Below are 19462 nucleotides of genomic sequence, written 5' to 3'. Positions count from 1 at the left end.
ACGAGATAGTGATAATCGCGAAACAAGGTGAGACTACTCATTGTAAAATTTATTATATTTTGGCAGCTATGATATGTTCACGGTGTACATTAGAGTGAAATATGTGTGAAAACACACAATGAACCTTTTTTAAGTTTCTTTATATCCCACAACTGATTCATTGGAGTAATCTAAAAAAGTTTTTATCAGATGATAGCCCTAACCGAACATCTTTATTTCAGGATGTTTAAAACTTTCGGTTGCAGAGCAAAAAATGTGTACCCATGCACTTCGCGCGCACTGTAAACACTGACATGATATGATCTCGGAGTTATAACCACTAACCAGAATACCAGATATAATAATTATTAACTAAGATATCTTTTGTTTCTTTGTATAAAGCCAGTAGGATGAACACTGTGAAATTTAAGATCAACTATACAAATTTTAGCAGTTAATATTATGAGACGCCGGTTTTAAGCTCAACGAACAAATATACTCGACCGTTAACTCGTTAAGTGTTTGCGGGGAATTATTAGAGGGGATTTCTATCGAGGGTCACAAGTAAGTAAACTTAAAGTGATGACTGTATCCTCATCGCGAGAACCCAATTCCTGATTGCCATAATTGACAAAAATAAGGGATAACTTCATTTACAAGTTTCATGTTTTCATCTAATAGCTCGACCGTGTCTCAACCGTGCCTTATGTAACCCTTGTTCCCTAGCCGTGCCTTAACTGTGCCGTAGTTAACCATTTGTATGTTTATATGTTATATTTCCCCAACCGTGCGTTAACCGTGCGTTAACCGTGCCTTAAGCGACCATAATGGTTGCTTTTGGGCAGTTTGTGCCTTAACCGTGCGTTAACCGTGCGTTAACCGTGCCTTAAGAACCGTGCCTTATGTAACCCTTGTGCCTTAACCGTGCCTTAACCGTGCCTTAAATGTGCCTTAACTGTGCTTTAACCGTGCCTTAACCGTGCGTTAACCGTGTTATGCCACACTACTGAATTGCCGAGTTCAATATTCTTTCATTTACTGCAATTAATATGAGCGATGTTTCTTGTATAATTGGGCACTTACTCTCTTCCCCGATTCCTTTGTTTGCCGTTCCTCTCTTCCCCGATTCTTTCTTCTGTTAGTTTTAACGAACTAATAATTAATATACTTATATAAGTAGCGTTGTTTAATTAGTATTATATTAGTTGTGTTAGTTAACATTATATTATACTAGTGCATTTACTGCAATTAATATGAGTGATGTTTCTTGTATAATTGGGCACTTACTCCCTTCCCCGATTCCTTTGTTTGCCGTTCCTCTCTTCCCTGATTCTTTCTTCTGTTAGTTTTAACGAACTTATATACTTATATAAATAGCGTTGTTTAATTAATAATATATTAGTTGTGTTACTTAACATTATATTAGCTGTGCATTAACTGCAATTAATATGATTATGAGCGATGTTCCTTGTATAATTGGGCACTTACTCCCTTTCCCGATTCCTTTGTTTGCCGTTTCTCTGGCTACCGGACAACTTCACCCAATTTATACTTTTCCTTAACTGGGTAGCTTGGGAAATTAATTATAAACCCAATCAGTTTACCTAGTTAGCTTTGAAACGACAACTTCAAACTTCACACCCCAATCATCACTAGAAATTTAGAGATCACTTAAACATTAGACTGGTTTCCAAAAGGTTTTTATAGCTGCTGCCTGGTTTCACTGCAATAATTTTGGAGTCAAGACAGAGACAATGTTTCATTTATGTAAATTTTAAAAGGTTATTGCAATATTATAATTATATGGACACGTTCATTCGAGTTTGAGAATATTGGTAAACAAAAATAATAGCGTTTTCGACGATAGTGGCTTAATTTTGGCATCTTATCTATCTATTAACCCATTAGGGACGATAGGGTCGTTTACGACCCACCTTTTCTAGAGGCTATAGAGGACAAACCATAATACTAAACGCAACGAATCTTTCGCACATATGCTCAAAATTTATTGGGCTAAATTATTGACTTTCCAGTCGAGACCCAATTAATTACTAACAACTAAATAATTAGGCTAATTAGTCGTCATAATTGGAAAATATTTCACTTTACTTCTTGCCTTGATTGGGACATTAAAACTTTATGTAGGCTTATTTTGTTGAGGACAAAATAGTTGCGGGCAACGATTTCCTTGAGACATATGAAAAGCCCGTGATAATCAGATGTTCACAAACAGAGCTAGACGCTGTTTACTAACTGCGGTCGCATACGACCCACTCGTCCGGGTCGCAAACGACCCATCACGGTTTTTCGGCTTCTGAAACAAAGACGTTAGGATAAAATAAAAACTGTAGCATAAGTTAAAAACATATGGTCAATACTGTGTAACTCTAACCTTTTAAAAATAAAGAATTTGGGTCATTAACGACCCACTCGGCTCACTTGCTTATTACTACATATGTCCATGTAACTTCTTGAATTCAGCCTAAAGCATGACATCATAAGTTCAAAATCGCCTCTCAGCAAGTGATAATCATCATAAACTGCGAAAAATCGGTTAAATGGGTCATTAGCGACCCACTAGGACCACAAAATTGATTAATTAAATATAATGTTGTCAAACTTTTACAAATATTAGTATAAAAACATGTTATATCTTGGTCATTACTCCTGTACGTTGATTTAACTTTTAAAATCGATCAACTGGGTCAATAACGACCCACTCGGAAGTTGAACCACCTCATCAATTATTATCAGTATCATGCTGTTCCACCATCAAGAAAGACACTCGTAGGTCTTAATTCCACGCAAACCACGGGTGGCTGACTACTAGCCCTTCTGAGATCCAGGGCCAACTGAAGGGCCGTCATCACTCATCAAAGAGCTGCGAGAATAACACTACTGCATATGCCTGGAGTTGCGTCCTGACTATAATACTATGGTGCGTGGAAATCTGTACCGAAAGGACCGTGGCCGTGCCGCAAAAGAAAAGGAATCGGCCCTCGTTCCTAACTTGCTAGGTAATAGCCATGCTGTTGTTGTTGCTTATTAGATTCTGTTACCTTTTTCGTCAATTTCGAATCTTGGTAAACGACCTGCTACAACCCACCGCTTGAGACCCAGGGTCCCACGGTGATCAGATCATGTCACTCAAGAAAAATCCCCTGAACGAAGTATACGAGATATCATGTAACCTTGGGTAAATACTGAAAGACGAGTGGTCAAATTGCATATTCTAATCCAACATGCCAATATGTTTTTTTCATTCCTAGAAAGTACGAGAATAACTAAACAACTGCTGCATTCAGATGGCTACATCTACACTCTACAGCTCTGTGAAGAAGGACAAGGAAAAAGCCCCCCCCCCCCCCCCCCCCCCATTTGGCTGGCGGTGCTGCAACCTGCAATCTCTCAGACAACTACCTCGTTTTGGGTAACAAACCCCGCAACAACGAGGCAGCTTTCAAAACGAAAACAAGTATTACGTAATCGGCCGAGAGGGAGGGGAGTTTCCAAATGATTAAGCTTGTGTAATTTTGACATAATAGCTATGTGGTGGGGGGGGGGGGGGGGGCGTAAAAATTGTCCAATAAGTGATTACGTAATATATGAACGGCCCCAAAGAAGTAAAGAAAGGGAGCTGCGAAGAGAGTAGATGCAGCCATCTGAAATCTGAATCCAGCAGTTGTATAGTTCTTCTTGGACGTTCTAGGAATCGGGAAAAGATAGGCATGTTGTTTGCTGTCTCACGACATTACGGTCGTGTACTAACAGCTGATAAACTCACCTACCTATCAATCCAATTCTGCCCATTATTCGTCAGTCATTGGGTGACGTGATCTGCAGATTACCGTGAGACTCCAGATCTCAGAAGGGCTAGTAGTCAGCCACCCGTGGTTTGCGTGGAATTAAGACCTACGAGTGTCTTTCTTGATGGTAGAACAACATGATACTGATAATTAATGTCGTGGTTCAACTTCCGAGTGGGTCGTTATTGACCCAGTTGATCGATTTTAAAATTTAAATCAACGTACAGGAGTAATGACCAAGATATAACATGTTTTTATACTAATATTTGTAAAAGTTTGACAACATTATATTTAATTAATCAATTTTGTGGTCTTAGTGGGTCGCTAATGACCCATTTAACCGATTTTTCGCAGTTTATGATGATTATCACTTGCTGAGAGGCGATTTTGAACTTATGATGTCATGCTTTAGGCTGAATTCAAGAAGTTACATGGACATATGTAGTAATAAGCAAGTGAGCCGAGTGGGTCGTTAATGACCCAAATTCTTTATTTTTAAAAAGTTAGAGTCACACAGTATTGACCATATGTTTTTAACTTATGCTTTTTATTTTATTTTATCCTAAAGTCTTTGTTTCAGAAGTTAAAGCCGAAAAACCGTGATGGGTCGTTTGCGACCCGGACGAGTGGGTCGTATGCGACCATAGCTGTATCTTTTAAAGTAAACGAGATACAGATTAGCTTTTTTGGATATCTCATTTTTGCTGTAAAGTGACCTAGTGTGTTAAACGGCATCAAAATCGGCAAACTTTAAAACTCGTCGTCCCTAATGGGTTAACATAGCATGTTCAGAATCAGTGTTCACAGTTCAGAAGTTCTGAACATTAGCCACGTGACCCATACTCCCATATGCACTGCTCAGAAATAAAATTTGTTGTTGTTAGACACTATAATGTTTAAATGTCACATTTCTGTGACTTAGTTAACTGTAGCTGCCCAATTAACATTCCTTGGTCTGAAATATAGTAGATTAGGTCAATCTAACAATTATAATACACCATTAGTTAAAGGGCACGGATCCAATGGTTCCGTATACGGCAATATTTGGATAACTTTGTCACACTCATAATACGATACCTCTTTTCTACTGTGAGGTGTCCTCAAAACTCTTTTAACTCATTGTGTGACGGTTCTTCTATCGATCACAGCCCTAAAATATGCTGTTTTGAATGGTTGCCTAATAATAATACACACACTTGGTTATTGTGAAATGAGGTTAATTATGTCACATTTTATGGAATTTTCAATTTTGGGAGCATTGCCGAAATCATTTTTATCTGATTTTGGTTTGAAAAGCGGGAAAACTCCATATAAGGAGTATGGACGATACAGTTGTTTCAAGATATGGCAGTTGATATTAAAATTGTCACAAAAATGATGTGACGAAGTTAACATTTCTTGTCCCTATTCTGAAGAACTATACCTCTATTAGAATTTCAGAACTAATTGGTAATTATTGTCCAGCACATCAGAGCTCAAGTTTAACAATGTTAAGTTAAATTTTGATTAGTCACTAAAAATGTGACAAATTAAAATTTTGTGCCCCTAACAATATAAATTTAATACGGAAAACTGGTATGGGCTGCTATATTTCTTGTATTAATCAATTCCGTGAACCATAATGAGAAATATCGATGTGAATGAAAAATTATCAAACTTTTACAACAACTTATGTGACGAAATTAACATTGTATGCCCTATTTTGAAGTTCGCCATACCTCTATTAGAATTAAATATAATTTTGTCATCATACAAATTTCGATAAACTAGTTATTTTCCAGCAAGGAGGAAACAGAGTTATAATATTTTTGTGACGAAATTAACCCGTTTTTTACCATTTTGTTTCAATTGTGACACTGTAAACATATTACTAGGTTGTTGTAATAGTGCCGATTGATCCAGTACGTGATATACCTTACAAGACTTTTTTGTGGCGGACCAATTTGCGACGACCGAAATTTTGGCGGTCCGAAAATATGGCGAAATTGAACAAAAACCGTCACATTTCGGACGTCACAGAAAATAAGGGTATTTTTCATCATTTTGTTTTCTGACACAAAGGAAATTCCAAATTTTCTAAAAATCGGTAAAATCATGTTGAAACAAAATGAAACTTATAAATCGATTTCTTCATCTTCCTCTAATGGGTCCGGCTCGACTCTTTCAGTTTCACGCTGTTCTCCAGTGTACTCACAGGAGTAAGATTCTCGGATAAGCTGCTTCATCTTGTACACGATGTCTCCGAGGCCTTTGAAAGTAAGTTTCAACTTGACTTCCAATCCACCGGAGGGTATAGGGGAACGACGGTGTCTGCTATCCTCAACAACTCCATTAATTTCCCCACCGTGGCACATGAAATAGTGACAATGTTTACTAACTTCTAACGGAATATGTCCGACGGTTACCAAATGTGGAACAAGCAAAGCTCTTCCGTCCTTTATCCGCTTCACGGCACACGCATACCGATCATGTTGAAGAGACACATCGTTAGTTTCCCGATGGATAGTAACCTTCTCACCATCGTAGATATCAGTCCATGTGGTTACTTTTCCGGAACAAGATCCTTTTTAAATTGACTTGAGTAATAAGATGATTACTGATTAGTGCTGATTTTAGTATTTCAATCTAAAATCTAAATTTTACTCTACTGATCAATAACAGTATATCTGCATCACATGACTTATTGAGTTTGGTATTAAATTGTTTATCTTGACTTAGTCTCTTATAAGACGTTTATGTTAGCACATAAATGTAATTTATTGTAAATTTAAAACGTATTACTTGACATTAAATTCATCATGGCATATTGTGTTTATTTGTCCCACCATCATATCACTAACTTTTCAAGAACAAAATGAATCGATGAAGCCACAATTATTGGAATAAGCTAAAAATAATGCGACGGATTCTATTACGACGACCGAAATTTTGGCGGTCCGAAAATATGTCGAAATTTCGGGAAAAACCGTCGCATTTCGTACGTTATGAAAAAGTCTTGTAAGGTAGGGTGTTTAAGCTGGTATATCAATGTTTGCTCAATTTCGCACATGCAATGTTCAGGAGTGAGATGATTGCGGAGGAGTAAGATGATTGCGGAGGGTGGTATGATTGCGGAGGGGTGGTATGATTGCGGAGGGGTGGTATGATTGCGAAGGGGTGGTATGATTGCGGAGGGGTGGTATGATTGCGGAGGAGTGAGATGATTGCGGAGGGGTGGTATGATTGCGGAGGTGTGAGATGATTGCGGAGGGGCGGTATGATTGCGGAGGGGTGGTATGATTGTGGAGGGGTGGTATGATTGCGGAGGAGTAAGATGATTGCGGAGGGGTGGTATGATTGCGGAGGAGTGAGATGATTGCGGAGGGGTGGTATGATTGCGGAGGAGTAAGATGATTGCGGAGGAGTGAGATGATTGCGGAGGGGTGGTATAATATAGTGCGTCACATGTATCATATCCATTTAGCTGATGATAATCTAAATGTCGGAGATGAGAAAGCAAGGTCGAATGTGTTATGCTATGTTTATCATGATCGTACCTCTATCAGTAGCTTACGCAAAGGTACCTAACTCCAACCTTCCTCGGCCTCAAGGTTAGCACTTTGCTTCACATAATATTATTTGTTTACTTGGAACGATATGAGCATTTCTCTTCAAAACGAATTGAAGCTTGAGCGATAGGTTATTTACAGCGAAGAGTTTAAATGATAATTATTATTTTCCTGCTCAGGCTGGGAAGCGCCAGTAGAATTGAAGAAGTATCCACTAAGTCAAGGTCAGACTCTAATCATTAGAGGAGCACGTGATATTGAGCGGGAAAGGATAAATCCTAAGTTTGTGTTCTCAGATGGAACTGCGTCTACGTTCACATTCTACAAAGATAGAAGTAAAAAGTGGCAGTACAAAGTAGAGTTCTGCGATGCAGTGCAACCACTCCGACAGGTCCCGTTCGGCCCCAAGATCTTGAGACTGTCTCTCACACCGACTAGCTTGGTTCTGGAGTGCAACGGAAAAACTCTTCTTAATTTTAACTTCGCTGCAGATAGGCGCGGTGATACGTGTGAAAAGAATTGGACTAACAAAGAAATATTATTTCTAACGTTCGACGAGAGAAAAAACTTTTTCATCAGACCTGAAGGTTAGTGAAGTTAACCTAAACACCTTTCCCCTGTTTCATTCACTTATCATACCCCCCCCCCCCCCCCCACCATATAAGCCTAGTAAAGCTCAAACAAATAAACACTTCAGAGAGCATCTGTGTATACAAGGATACTATATATAAGACAGGAGATAAGATAAGCTTCGCATGTCGTCCTGGAATGAATAACTATGGGGACAGTCAGGGAACATGTGTAGTAGCTGACCAGTACACCTTTATACAAGGAAACCTAACTGTAAATCTGGTAAGTGCAGGCACAACAGTGTCTTAGTTTGTGTCGGCAAAGTGAACGGAAAACTTTGATACATGATCTAAATGAGTGGATAAGTTGGTTAGCAAAGGGTAAAAGTAAGGAATGTACATTAAATAACATTATTAACAGTCTTGTAAGACACTTCGATTCTTTTCAGTGTAAACTAAATATATGTAATGAGGCATTTACCTACTGAAGGAAAATAAGTATCTAGATCATGCAATTTTAAAATCATCCATCACATCGCCTTAATCTCTTAATGATCATACCTAAATAAAACGTTTATTTTGCGTTTCTTTATTATTTATAGTTATTTCGAACATTTCATTAATTCTAAAATTCATTCCAACTTTGTAAAAAAAAATGATTGTTTTCGTAGGACAGAAGAATTCTCATAAATCTCCTTGCAGTTTCCAGGACCTGGACAAACTGGTCACATCCAGGATCAAACGGAGCGAAGATAACTAAATCCTGTCCTAAAGGGTTCTACATAGTCGACATGGCTTGGCTCTACCGATCGGGACATGGACTCATCGATCTTGCGTTAAGATGTCACGATCCGGATAGAAGGGCAAGCCAGTTTGTAGAGTTTGTTGGATACGAGCGATTGAGGGAAGATGGATTAACAGACAGAGAACGACCTGATAGCAGTAGTATCTGGAGCTGGTTCACCAGCTTTGCAGTTATGCTTGATATTTCAGGACCTAAAGCTATCGATTATGTTAACCAACCACAATCAGAGTGGTCCAATGAAAAACTTTCCGAAGGGGTGAAATGCTCTGGGAAAGGTGGAATTGACTCTTTCTTGGGACATAGCCAGAGCTGCTGCGGTCTGGTGAACGCTAGCTTCAGATGCACTGATGGTTACTCATGGCATGACTCTGGAACAAACTGGAATGGGAATAAAAACAACATGATCCAGTGTCCTACAGGACAAGCATTTGTGGGAGCTCAAGTGATGTACGGAGCGATATCACATTTAAAAAAAGTTTTCAAAAACGATCATCAAGGCATCATAAATGTACGCTTCCAGTGTGAAGAGTCAAAATATCCGCCAGTCGCAGTTTGTGAAGGATTACCTTTTGGTTGGAAGTCCGTGATAACCTCCGCAAGCTTTCCTGTTGAGATTGGACAAGTTATCCAAGTGTCCTGCTCACGAGACTACATTAATACAGGGGACAGAGAAGTGACCTGCCTGAAGAAGGATCAGTTCTCCTACACAGAGGAGCCTTTCTGTAAAGACGGTAAGATTTCCTCAGACAAGGTGATTCGGTTATTTGTCGGACGACACTGAAGGCACACTTGAGGCACGGATTACACACAAAAAACAAATTTCAGAAGTTGGATAAGGCACGTATAACACACACGCAAACTTAAGGGGGTTCCAAAAAAACCCCTTCCCGATACTCCTGATACTTGAAACTATTTTGCAGTCGACACAAAATTGATTTCCAAGAGATCATTAACTCAATATACCAAGGGCCCTTAATAGCTGATAAATAAGATGAACTATCTTTGATGTTTGGAGGCTGATCATGTAGTACTTCTAAAAATAAAGATCTCCTTTTTCAGCTGGTCTTATCGATAATTCCCACTTTTCGGCTTCACAAAGCGGTTCAAGAAGTGTTGGTGGAGCACCTGAGCGAGCCATTGACGGAAATACGAATGGAGAATTCAGCAGCAAGTGAGTGACACAGTGAATGGATGAAACATATTATTGTTCTATTCTGCCTTCCCAAACTCAAGACAACCAAGATCAGATAACCATGATTTAAAGTAGAGTTCAAAGTTTCAATAAGGAGTCAACCTTCAATGTTCCTCCTTTTTGCTTTTTTGTCGTGTGAGTTTGCAAGTCACGCATATTATAGTTAAACTCATCACTTCACAATCATAGCTGGAATTTATTTTTCAGCTCCTGTACAATTACAGCAGGTTCAGTCCCCCAATGGTGGAAGCTTGACCTCGCAGCAGGTTACGAGGTTTCCAGGGTAGCAATCTACAACATAGCGGAAAATGGTCAAGACAGAATGATCGATGGAGCTCAGGTTTGTCTTAACTCATATACAAGTAAATAATTGATAGTCAGATTTCATACCATTAGGCAGACTGTGTAACTGTAAACTATCAAATTTTGGACGAGATTGGTGAGTACATTTTAATATTTATAAATAAAATCTACAAAAAAGGACCCATCTCATTACTTGTCACTTTTTGCACTTGTAAGATATTTTCTACTTATCTACAGCCTACAGGTATTTACTCTGTCTGGAGGAACTAAGAAAAAGTGTGGTGAACGACTAACTTTTCTAAAGGGTAAACGTGTGTATGAGGTCGAGTGTGGGCATGTTATCGCAGATCAGATCACAATAGAAATTCAGCGTGGGATCTTAACTCTATGCGAGGTTGAAATATACAGTGACAAAGTGAAAAGGTAATCGAAAATTTGTATCATGCTTGATTATTTGCATTTTCAAGCAGAAGGAATGAAGGGATTGTAAAAATAGAAATATCTGTTTATTTATGGAGCAAATTTTGAAAATAAATTGCTATGGAGGAGTGTTATACGGTAGTACTAGTTCAACTATATTCTGTTTCTGAACACTTAAGATAATCAAGTTATTACTGCTTCAACACAATTGTTAAGTATCATCAAATATCAACAATACTCATTATCATACCCTAAATTCTCAATTTTAGGGATAGGGCCAGGTGGAACACGCAAAACAACAACAATAGCCAAGAAAGCTAAACCGTTACCTCACTAGGAGAACAGCACATGGACGAAGATATGATAACGTTAACTATTACAGCTAAAGGGGCATGATATTTGAGTATTTGGGATTCATGATTTAAGGTTATGGCAAAGGATGAAATAGTCCGGAACAATTTTTAGATACTCATACACAGTTTTAGCATGTATGAAGAATTTGAACAGGGAATTGTTTACTTTTGGGTTTCGTAATTATCTAATTTTTCTTCTTATCAAATTGAAGTTAGCGTGTAGAATGTTAGAATGTTGATTTTTAAACCATTGCGTAAAATTTAATTTTTAATTAGAAACCATCTCCATTATTAAAGTCGATTTCGGGTTAAGGAGAGGGGCAAGATTTACGTGATGAGCTAGCCAAATTTGCACGTTCGTTGGCATCTGAATACATTGATTCATATTTAGTTGAAAAATGGACCAAAATAATCAACAGATTATCAGATTTTGGTCAATCCCAGCCACAGGCACAAGCAGCTTATGCAGCATTCAATTTCACTCATGGAATTAGGCACAAAATGACATATTTCATGAGAACAATTGAAGGACCAGGTCTAGATCAATACTTGCAATCTCTTGACATTCTTATCGATGAGATATACATTGAAAATATTATCATATCAACAAAAAAACAATTTTGTAATAAAAGTTTCATAAAAATCAAAATTTATTACAAATCAACTAAATCAAGGACAAGTACAACTACAACAAAAAATCGATATTTTTAACCGCGATGGAATTCAAAGTAACAACATCCTAAAATTGATCGTCTGACAAAATTGTAAGTAGACGGCAATATTTTAGGGAAATTGAAGCCTACAACTTACAACATAGCAAACACCGCATTTTGGCTGCCTCAAATTAAGTTAGATTTAAATATTATCTGAAAAGGAAAACAGTGTCAAAAATGTGACTGAATGAGGGTTGGTCCATTTCCGATAGGATGTTTCAAGTTTCAACATCACTGTTGATAGGGTTGATTCACTGAGGAGTCATTAGCAACTAATAGTCTCCCATCTCATGTAAATTTGCAGTGGCCCATGATCAATTATTCCTGGGCAGAGGCAACATATAAGTGCGGTGGGTGAAAAATCGCACTATTAACCGTATACCGAACTTTCTGCACCATCTGCCGATAATATTATTCGTTCTATCAGATTTGTGCACTTGGTACTGCTGTGTACAAATCAATAAGAAAATATCGACATGCCCATAACTATTTAGTATTTAGTATGATTAGGTTCAAACGTTTTTCGTAACATCAAATACATCAGAAAGAGAGTATCGCTTTTAGTTTTAAAAATCAGGAAAAACACATATAGAACAATTGACAGTTTTTGGGTTTTCCAAATAGTTTCTGATTATTCTGATTTGCGACAAATGATATTGCACTGTTAGGATAAACGACGTTTCAAAGTAACAACTTCTTATTCATGCTCAAATTATTTGTTATATAGTAGTGTTGAAAGTATTAACACATATTATATAGAACAATTTTCCTCCAAAAATGTTCCAAGAATGTTCAATATTAAAAGCTTCTAATTATCGATAGTCGAAAAAACGAAATAGGATGAATTTTGGCAAATAAATAACTCCACAAGCTGGATCGCAGTCCCTAAAAAGATTGAAATTGAGTTACGTTTAGATAATCATAATATAATTTGCAGCCATTTTAGCTTTTACAATATAAGATATAGTATTACTATTAGTTATACAAACGATGTTGTAAAATTACAATATTGACTTTGAGTACTTGTCTCAATTGAGCCCATCGTCAGCTCAAGTAACCCCAGTTGTCTTAAACACATCTCATTGTAAAACTAAAAGCTTCTATGAGGGTGCTTCTAGAATTTTATATCTTGAATTGTCAGGAAACTCGGTGTAATACATTAACGTTGTGAGCTTGAGTGACTTGATGGGTTAAACTAAGCAATCGTGTATTGCAATGTTATATTACTTAGACAAGAGGAACGCGCCATTGTTGGACGCGAGGAGAGTGAGGATTCCTCAAACTACATTAAATTAATTCCTTCTGTAACGTCTTTAATAAATGTAATAGATTTGTACTGTTGTAATTAGTATAGTATAAAATACTACGATGTTGAATAATCCAACTTGAGAAGACCACTACCTAAAGGCTGCAAATTTGGCGAATTGTTTAGCTTAATCGCGGTGTTTTTTCCCCTTAAAAATAAAATCTGACGCACATAAAATAATTGTAGGCAGGAGTGGGATCACACTTTTTGCATAATTTTACCGCACCAATATGTTTCCTCTGTTCCTAGGGGCAGTGAACAGAATGGACACAGGACAATTCTGTCGCATGTTTGAATGAAACTCTGCTCTGCAATAAATCTTCACTATATTTACAAACAAAATCTAAAATTATTAAATCAAATTCTGTAGAGCAAAAAATATCAATTCTCTTTTAAGTCTAACAAGTAACAACATTAGCCAAGGTTGTGCATTTGATTTGTAGCAGTAAATCTTGATAAAAATCCAACCATCGACTTATAACTATAAACGCTACAAAACACAAGTTTCTGCAGTTAAAAAAATTAAAAATCTGTCCGGTTTGGTCCTTGATCAGGACAGCAAATTAACATCTATATGTTCTGCGTTTCTGCGGTATCGTATACGTTTTCTGAAAACCCATTGTTTCCTGATACGGGTGCTTTGTTGTCTGTTTTTCTCACAGCATGGTTCTGGTCAGATGAGTACTAGGGGGAATAATTGTTAAAATTATCGTCCGTGATAAATTCTTAGTGTAGTGCGGGATTCTCGATTAATTCTCGCATGGATTATATGTTTACTGTTTGAATTGTGTGAAACCCTTTTATAGGGTTATTCTTTACAGCTGTACTTAATACAATAAATGCAATATTAAATACACGCTTAACACTCAGATATTGATGCAACAGGGTGAGGACGATATCAAATTAGCATTCAGAATGCCCATGCTTGCTAACTAATTTTAAAAATGCTTCCAATGCATTACCGTTTAAGATGAATTGAACAAGTATACGAAGACTTATAACAATGACAAACATGAAACTGTAAAACATAAAGACACGGTCACTTACGCAGGAGTTCCTGGCGGCTAGTTTAGCCACCCAATTGGTTGGATCGGTACACGTACTCCAGTTCGACAAACCCTTAAGTTCGACTCTGCCGAACCTGGACTCTTGTTTGGCACATACTAAAGTCCGACACAAACTAAAGCTCGACAAGATAATTTCGCCTGTCGAACTAGAGTTTTGAAACCTCCGATCTCAAGCGACGTCCTTTACGAACTTGAAGTCTATTCGTTCGTTTGTATTCCACTTGTCTTATGCTGTTCGACTATGTGTGGATGTAATCTTAATGGGAGCTGATTCCAATAATCACTCAGACTCCATTGTTATGGAGGAGGCTGCATCATGACGCCCCGGTAACTCGTACTGCGTTTGTATAATATCTAGATTGCAGACTGTAGATCACGCTATATTGATTGACCACACACATTAATATAAGTATAAATATAATGTGGAGATAAACTGATATATAATTATGTATCAGTTCATTTCCATCTCGTCACCTTCTCTTATTAGCTCCTCACTAACCTTAATTTTCTTTTAATCGAGTGACTTGTCGACCAACTCTCCCATATTTGTAGTTGAAAGTTACTAGACTACGTTTAAAATAGGTAGACGGTGTATTCAGAACTCGCATATTCTCCTACTGTCTTAAAACTTATTCGAGTGGATGGCTACTTAAGTACTTAAATGTAACTGTGCTAAACTTGTTCGACACTAATTAATGTATTATTGTCTATTTTAAGTAACTACACATTTTATTAACAATGAATTTGAGATGATTTTATTTGTACTCTTAAAAGTAGCTGGAAATCCGGACGTCCGGGGGAGAGGGGGGGGGGGGGTGGCTTTGAAAATTCGGACACACCCTGACAGGGGGAGGGGGTGGTCTAAAAATCTGCGATTTTGGCGGACGTCCTAAGTAGATGGCCTCTTAACTTAATATGAGTGACCAATTGTCGAAAAAGAGAAACAGGAAGGTAGTGATGATCAGATAATAATGATGCTGTTGGAGAGAACGATCACGTAATAACGTTGTGACACCGTCCTAGATTACTTTTAAATAACCAAAGGTATCGACCAGAACTCTATTCATCAAAGTTCGATCACGATGCGGTTCTTTCTGTTTCTCATTGTCGTGTTGGCCTGTGTTACCTTCACTACTTCACTACAAGTGAAAAATCTAAGTTAAAATCAAGTTGCAAGAAGTTTGAGAAGATTACTATAAGATCACTATAAGGGGTTTAAGGATTATTCTTTAAAATCTCTCGAAGGTTGCAAGATAGGAGGTAGAACTTTAAAGAAAAAGCCGCTAAACTATGTCGAACTGTGGAAGAGCAGGTCATCGCTGAAGGTTGCGGCATTAAAACCAGCACGAGCACCACAACCAGAACCTCAACTAGAACCACAACTAGAACCACAACCACAACCAACTGAGAGGCCAGATGTAATGGAACCACCCAGGAACCCAAGAACAGTAACCGATGATATACACAACCGGACTCCGACCGGTGGAACTTCTTGGACAGTCTGTTAGAAACTTAAAAATCAAGATGCATGAGGACAGTAACATGTCTAAAGATTTTATTATGATATAGGTTGAGGAATTTTGTTGTCAAAGAATAAAATATAGTTCGTCTTTTTTCCTAAATTGATCATTGATCAAGCAACAAAAAATATAAATATATTTGAAAAATCCTTATCGGGTGAACTGTGAATGAACATACAGCATTTTTTTTTCATGCAACGAGTGTGGGACATTTTCACTTCATGAGTTTGAAGAAAAACAAGTTACAGTAAAATAATGTGATATGGGGCATTGTTGTATTGCACGAGGATTTAGTACTACCATTTAGGGTCCTACAAACCACAATCCAAAGTTCGTTTACAGCTACAAACGCATACTGGGAATATAATATAATACATCTAATCTATTTAATTTGAGGCGCTCTAATCTCCTCCTTCTTTTACTCGTATCTTGTAACATTAAAATACTTCACATAAACATGACAGCGTACACGTGTTGTGAAGCAGCACAGATACCTTATTCATCAGCGATGCAAGATGTTACACCAAAGGAACTTTGTAAGATAGATGAAGCGATTTAATGACTTGTAGAAAAACAAATAATGGAATTTAGAAATATCCACTGTGCTATAAGTTTGACATCGAACATTGAAGACACACAGAAGAGAGCTGTTCAGCTCAGAGCGGCTATAATAGCACACGTTAAACAGCAAACTTACTTAAACCTAAATTCTAGTATCGTAATCATTATCCCCATTTTCACTTCCATTTCCATGGCCATTAGTAGGAGCCTTCTTATTGACCAGAACAGTTGCAGTTTCAGGGCCACGCCCTACCCTCTTCTAGAATTGAGAGTAAATCAACAATCAACATGCAAACTAAAGGAGTGCGATTCTATGTTAATGTTAGATCAACATTTGGCTAATCCTACATTTATAATAGAGTTCTAACTCAGTCACTCTGTCGGTAATTCATCAATTCTGAGTATGAAATCAGATTGATTTTAATAATCAATAATCATGAATAATAACTGTGCGCAATACATTCATCCATGCCATTCAATCTTTCAATTAAATGCAATCTAATTAAATGCAATTAAATGCAATCTAATGCAAATCAGTCAATCTCAGTTACAAATTCCAGTAATGAAATAAAATTTTAATCAAGTTCTTACCAAGTTTCTCTTTCTGATGAAGAATGCAGCAATCACTCCGGCTGCTAGCACGACAAGGACCACCACAACCACGACTATGATCACTGTTGTGGAGCCTCCACCATCACTTACTTGATCTGTCTCTATTGAACATATCAGTGTTAATCCAGAAGAATACCATGCCTCCTTGATCGGAGGCGTAAATTAATAAACGAGGCACATGTATACTTGCATATTTCGGGCCAGTTACTTCAGATTTGCCCTACCCTCACCGTGGACACTAATTCTTTAATTTGCAGAGATACGAAATTATTGAACCAAGTTTCTTACCTCCATCTTCCTTGCAAGTAGGAACTATGCCGGTACTACATTCAAACTTCTCTTCTCCCGTGTGCAGAACGAACCCAATGTCGCAAGTCATCTTGATGAGTGTGTTGGGAGCTACGTTGTATCCTGTTGGAGGAGACATGCTGCCGTGTGTGACCTGAGAAAAGGTTCGTCAAACTGAGATCCCTAACTAAAATATCCGGAAATTTCATACTTCGAGTTTTTCGGTTCATTTCAATGAACTTTTCGCGGGTATTCGATAGTGAAAAGTTTCAGAAGAATAAACAATTCTCCCCATATAAACTCACCCCAGGAACCTTACAGAGTTTCTTACAATCCCCACTGGTGGTGCTACCTTTACCATAAGTAGTGGAGCCACTGGTACACTTCTCACAGCCCACAGAGTTGGGAGCCGTACTGTAGGTTCCCACCGCACATGCGTTACAGACCGGGATATCTCCCCCCGGGATGTGGTGTCCCGCCGGACACGTGACTGAAAATGAAACGAATTAGGAGGTTTAAATGGATCATCGTTCAATTCATATTTTTATATTGAAGAGGCTTTTACAGCAAGATTAGACAAATGTAATGAATCAATAATGCAACAAATCTTATCTTCACAGAGGTTTAAGACTGATGAAATGGTACTGGTAGGTTGATAACACTTAACACTATTCTACTATTAAATCACTCACTGCATGAACCCGAGATTTGAGCAAACCCAGCCTCACAAGCCGTTTTCACGTTCCCGGTATAACTGCCGTCCTCAGCTGTGAATCTCGTAGTCTCTCTCTTCTTTGATGTTGTTACTCTGAGAAAAGTCTTGAATTTAGAATTATGTCCAAAATTATCAAACTATTTTTGTTATGGCAATCGGTTCAATGAAATCCCCTGATATGCCACACTTTAAATACTACATTCATTTCAAAGTTTAAATATCCTTCTCAAAACTCACTCAAAAGTCATGGCTTCGGTGCTGACAAGCTCCTTGAGCCTTGAATCTGAGGAAGTAAGAGTGGAGGCGTCTTCTGAAGAGAGGTCTTCAGTCTGCAGAAGCTCAAAGCTCACTACACTCGATCCATCACTATTCTTACAGCTGGTATTTTGTACCTGATAAGTGTTCAGATGATTTAATTTTATCGTATAAACAATGACGTTTACACGTGGGTGATAATCAAATTTAGAGGAACAGTCTTAATGTAATCATGATAAGGTGGGTCAGGAGTTATCATGTTGAAACTGATCTTCTCAAACTAGTCCACTAATTGCAGAGTTATTGAAAGAGAAACTAACCGTGCATTTAGAGCCAGTAAGACAGGGCACAGCCGCAGAACCAGACTTGATGTAAGTTTCAAAGGCAGCAACCACAGCTGATTTCTCTGGATCTGTCTTACAGTAATCCACGTCCAGGTAAAGTTCTGCTTCTAAGACACGGGACTTGGGGGTCTCCTGTTTAGCACATGCGGCAAAGTTTCCCTGACTGTTAGTAAAGGACTGGTGGCTCCACCGTAGGTCTTCTTGACAGGTCACTTTCTGTAGGATAACAGATGTCAGGAAAATTGTATATTAATATTTTTTAATATAATTACGTTTTACGATGGAGGTATTAATGAACAGCTTGGCACGGGAACACAAGGAGTTGTGGTTAATGTTTACCTTAATTTCGCTCAGATAAATGTATCCTGAGTTACATGAGACAGTGCACGTATCTTTAATGTTACTTCCAGTACATGAGGTACTTCCGTGCACAGGGGCCTTTAGTCCCGGACATGTTCCCTCTGTTCGGGGGGAAACTCTTGTTAGTAAGAATTTTAGATTCCGGTAGTAATCTGATCTACGATATCACGAAGGCCCCTGTAATAAGGTGGAATCGCTCTTATCACTGGTTAACAAAAAATCGTTATTTTTCATACTAAGAATATTTTCCGCGACAAAATCACAAGTAATTAATTACCATTGTAAACGCAATTTTGAGCATCTGTTTTCCATCCTGCATCCTCACATACGCGGGGGTTGGTTCCGTTGAGGTTGTAACCGTAATCACATTCCACACTGACGCTCTAGTGAGGGAGTGTAATTAGTTTGATGAGAGGTTACACAAGTGCGCGTGTGAATTATTTCAACAGATGTTTACCTTTCTAGGATGAGAACTTTCTAGATTACCGCAATTAAGATGAAATAGGATCTCATGATTATCGATCCTTATCAGTATGTCTTATCACCTCAGTAGTAACGAATGAGCCGGATGATTTGTCCACCTTGCCGTGGTTCACTTCGTATGGCAGGCACTTCGCGTTAACAGCTGATTGAGTGGGTTGTTTTAACTTTTAATTTTTTTACTTCATTATTTTAAACTTTCCTCTGAATAATCAATCAATTCGAACTAACTGGTGAGAGTTGTCAATATACAGTTGATACAAGTT

General features: G+C 38.0%; 4 protein-coding genes across 7 annotated transcripts in view; 1 reads left to right on the top strand and 3 right to left on the bottom strand.

Moving 5' to 3' along the window:
• Positions 1 to 12416, bottom strand: part of LOC134811891 (X-ray repair cross-complementing protein 5-like) — a 66060-nt gene extending 53644 nt beyond the window's left edge. Inside the window, exon 1 of the mRNA XM_063819036.1 lies at positions 12383 to 12416. Within this exon, the coding sequence (XP_063675106.1) occupies positions 12383 to 12393 (11 nt within the window). The 5' untranslated portion in view covers positions 12394 to 12416. The remainder of the gene's footprint in view (positions 1 to 12382) is intronic.
• The window catches only part of LOC134811922 (chromatin complexes subunit BAP18-like), a 73171-nt gene extending 60155 nt beyond the window's left edge, over positions 1 to 13016 (bottom strand). For 2 of the 3 annotated variants that reach the window (XM_063819079.1, XM_063819097.1), the window contains exon 1: positions 12397 to 12426. The gene's annotated coding sequence lies outside the window, so the exon portion shown is untranslated. Of the gene's footprint in view, positions 1 to 12396; positions 12427 to 12997 lie in introns of those variants that run through there. The other variant, XM_063819088.1, reaches the window with a different exon arrangement.
• Positions 8556 to 11235, top strand: LOC134821611 (uncharacterized). Its single transcript, XM_063832316.1, has 5 exons — positions 8556 to 9438; positions 9767 to 9878; positions 10107 to 10239; positions 10447 to 10625; positions 10892 to 11235. The coding sequence occupies exons 1-5, from the start codon at positions 8694 to 8696 to the stop codon at positions 10941 to 10943; spliced, it is 1221 nt and encodes a 406-aa protein (XP_063688386.1). The 5' UTR covers positions 8556 to 8693; the 3' UTR covers positions 10944 to 11235.
• A 507-nt stretch (positions 13017 to 13523) lies between the features above and the next one.
• LOC134811887 (sushi, von Willebrand factor type A, EGF and pentraxin domain-containing protein 1-like) overlaps positions 13524 to 19462 on the bottom strand; it is a 52788-nt gene continuing 46849 nt past the window's right edge. Inside the window, exons 29-39 of one of the 2 annotated variants that reach the window (XM_063819001.1) lie at positions 19262 to 19341; positions 18994 to 19099; positions 18696 to 18817; positions 18333 to 18572; positions 17995 to 18149; positions 17735 to 17850; positions 17348 to 17532; positions 17043 to 17196; positions 16734 to 16855; positions 16279 to 16401; positions 13524 to 13678 (exon numbers count right to left, since the gene is read on the bottom strand). In XM_063819001.1, the coding sequence (XP_063675071.1) occupies positions 16285 to 16401; positions 16734 to 16855; positions 17043 to 17196; positions 17348 to 17532; positions 17735 to 17850; positions 17995 to 18149; positions 18333 to 18572; positions 18696 to 18817; positions 18994 to 19099; positions 19262 to 19341 (1397 nt within the window). In that variant the 3' untranslated portion in view covers positions 13524 to 13678; positions 16279 to 16284. The remainder of the gene's footprint in view (positions 13679 to 16278; positions 16402 to 16733; positions 16856 to 17042; positions 17197 to 17347; positions 17533 to 17734; positions 17851 to 17994; positions 18150 to 18332; positions 18573 to 18695; positions 18818 to 18993; positions 19100 to 19261; positions 19342 to 19462) is intronic. The other variant, XM_063819012.1, reaches the window with a different exon arrangement.

Source organism: Bolinopsis microptera, chromosome 1 (assembly GCF_026151205.1).
Source record: "Bolinopsis microptera isolate Bmic1 chromosome 1, MBARI_Bmic_1.0, whole genome shotgun sequence".
In the NCBI taxonomy this organism is placed as follows: Eukaryota; Metazoa; Ctenophora; class Tentaculata; order Lobata; family Bolinopsidae; genus Bolinopsis; species Bolinopsis microptera.
The sequence above is the reverse complement of the archived record's forward strand: the minus strand, read 5'-3'. Positions and strand labels throughout refer to the sequence as shown.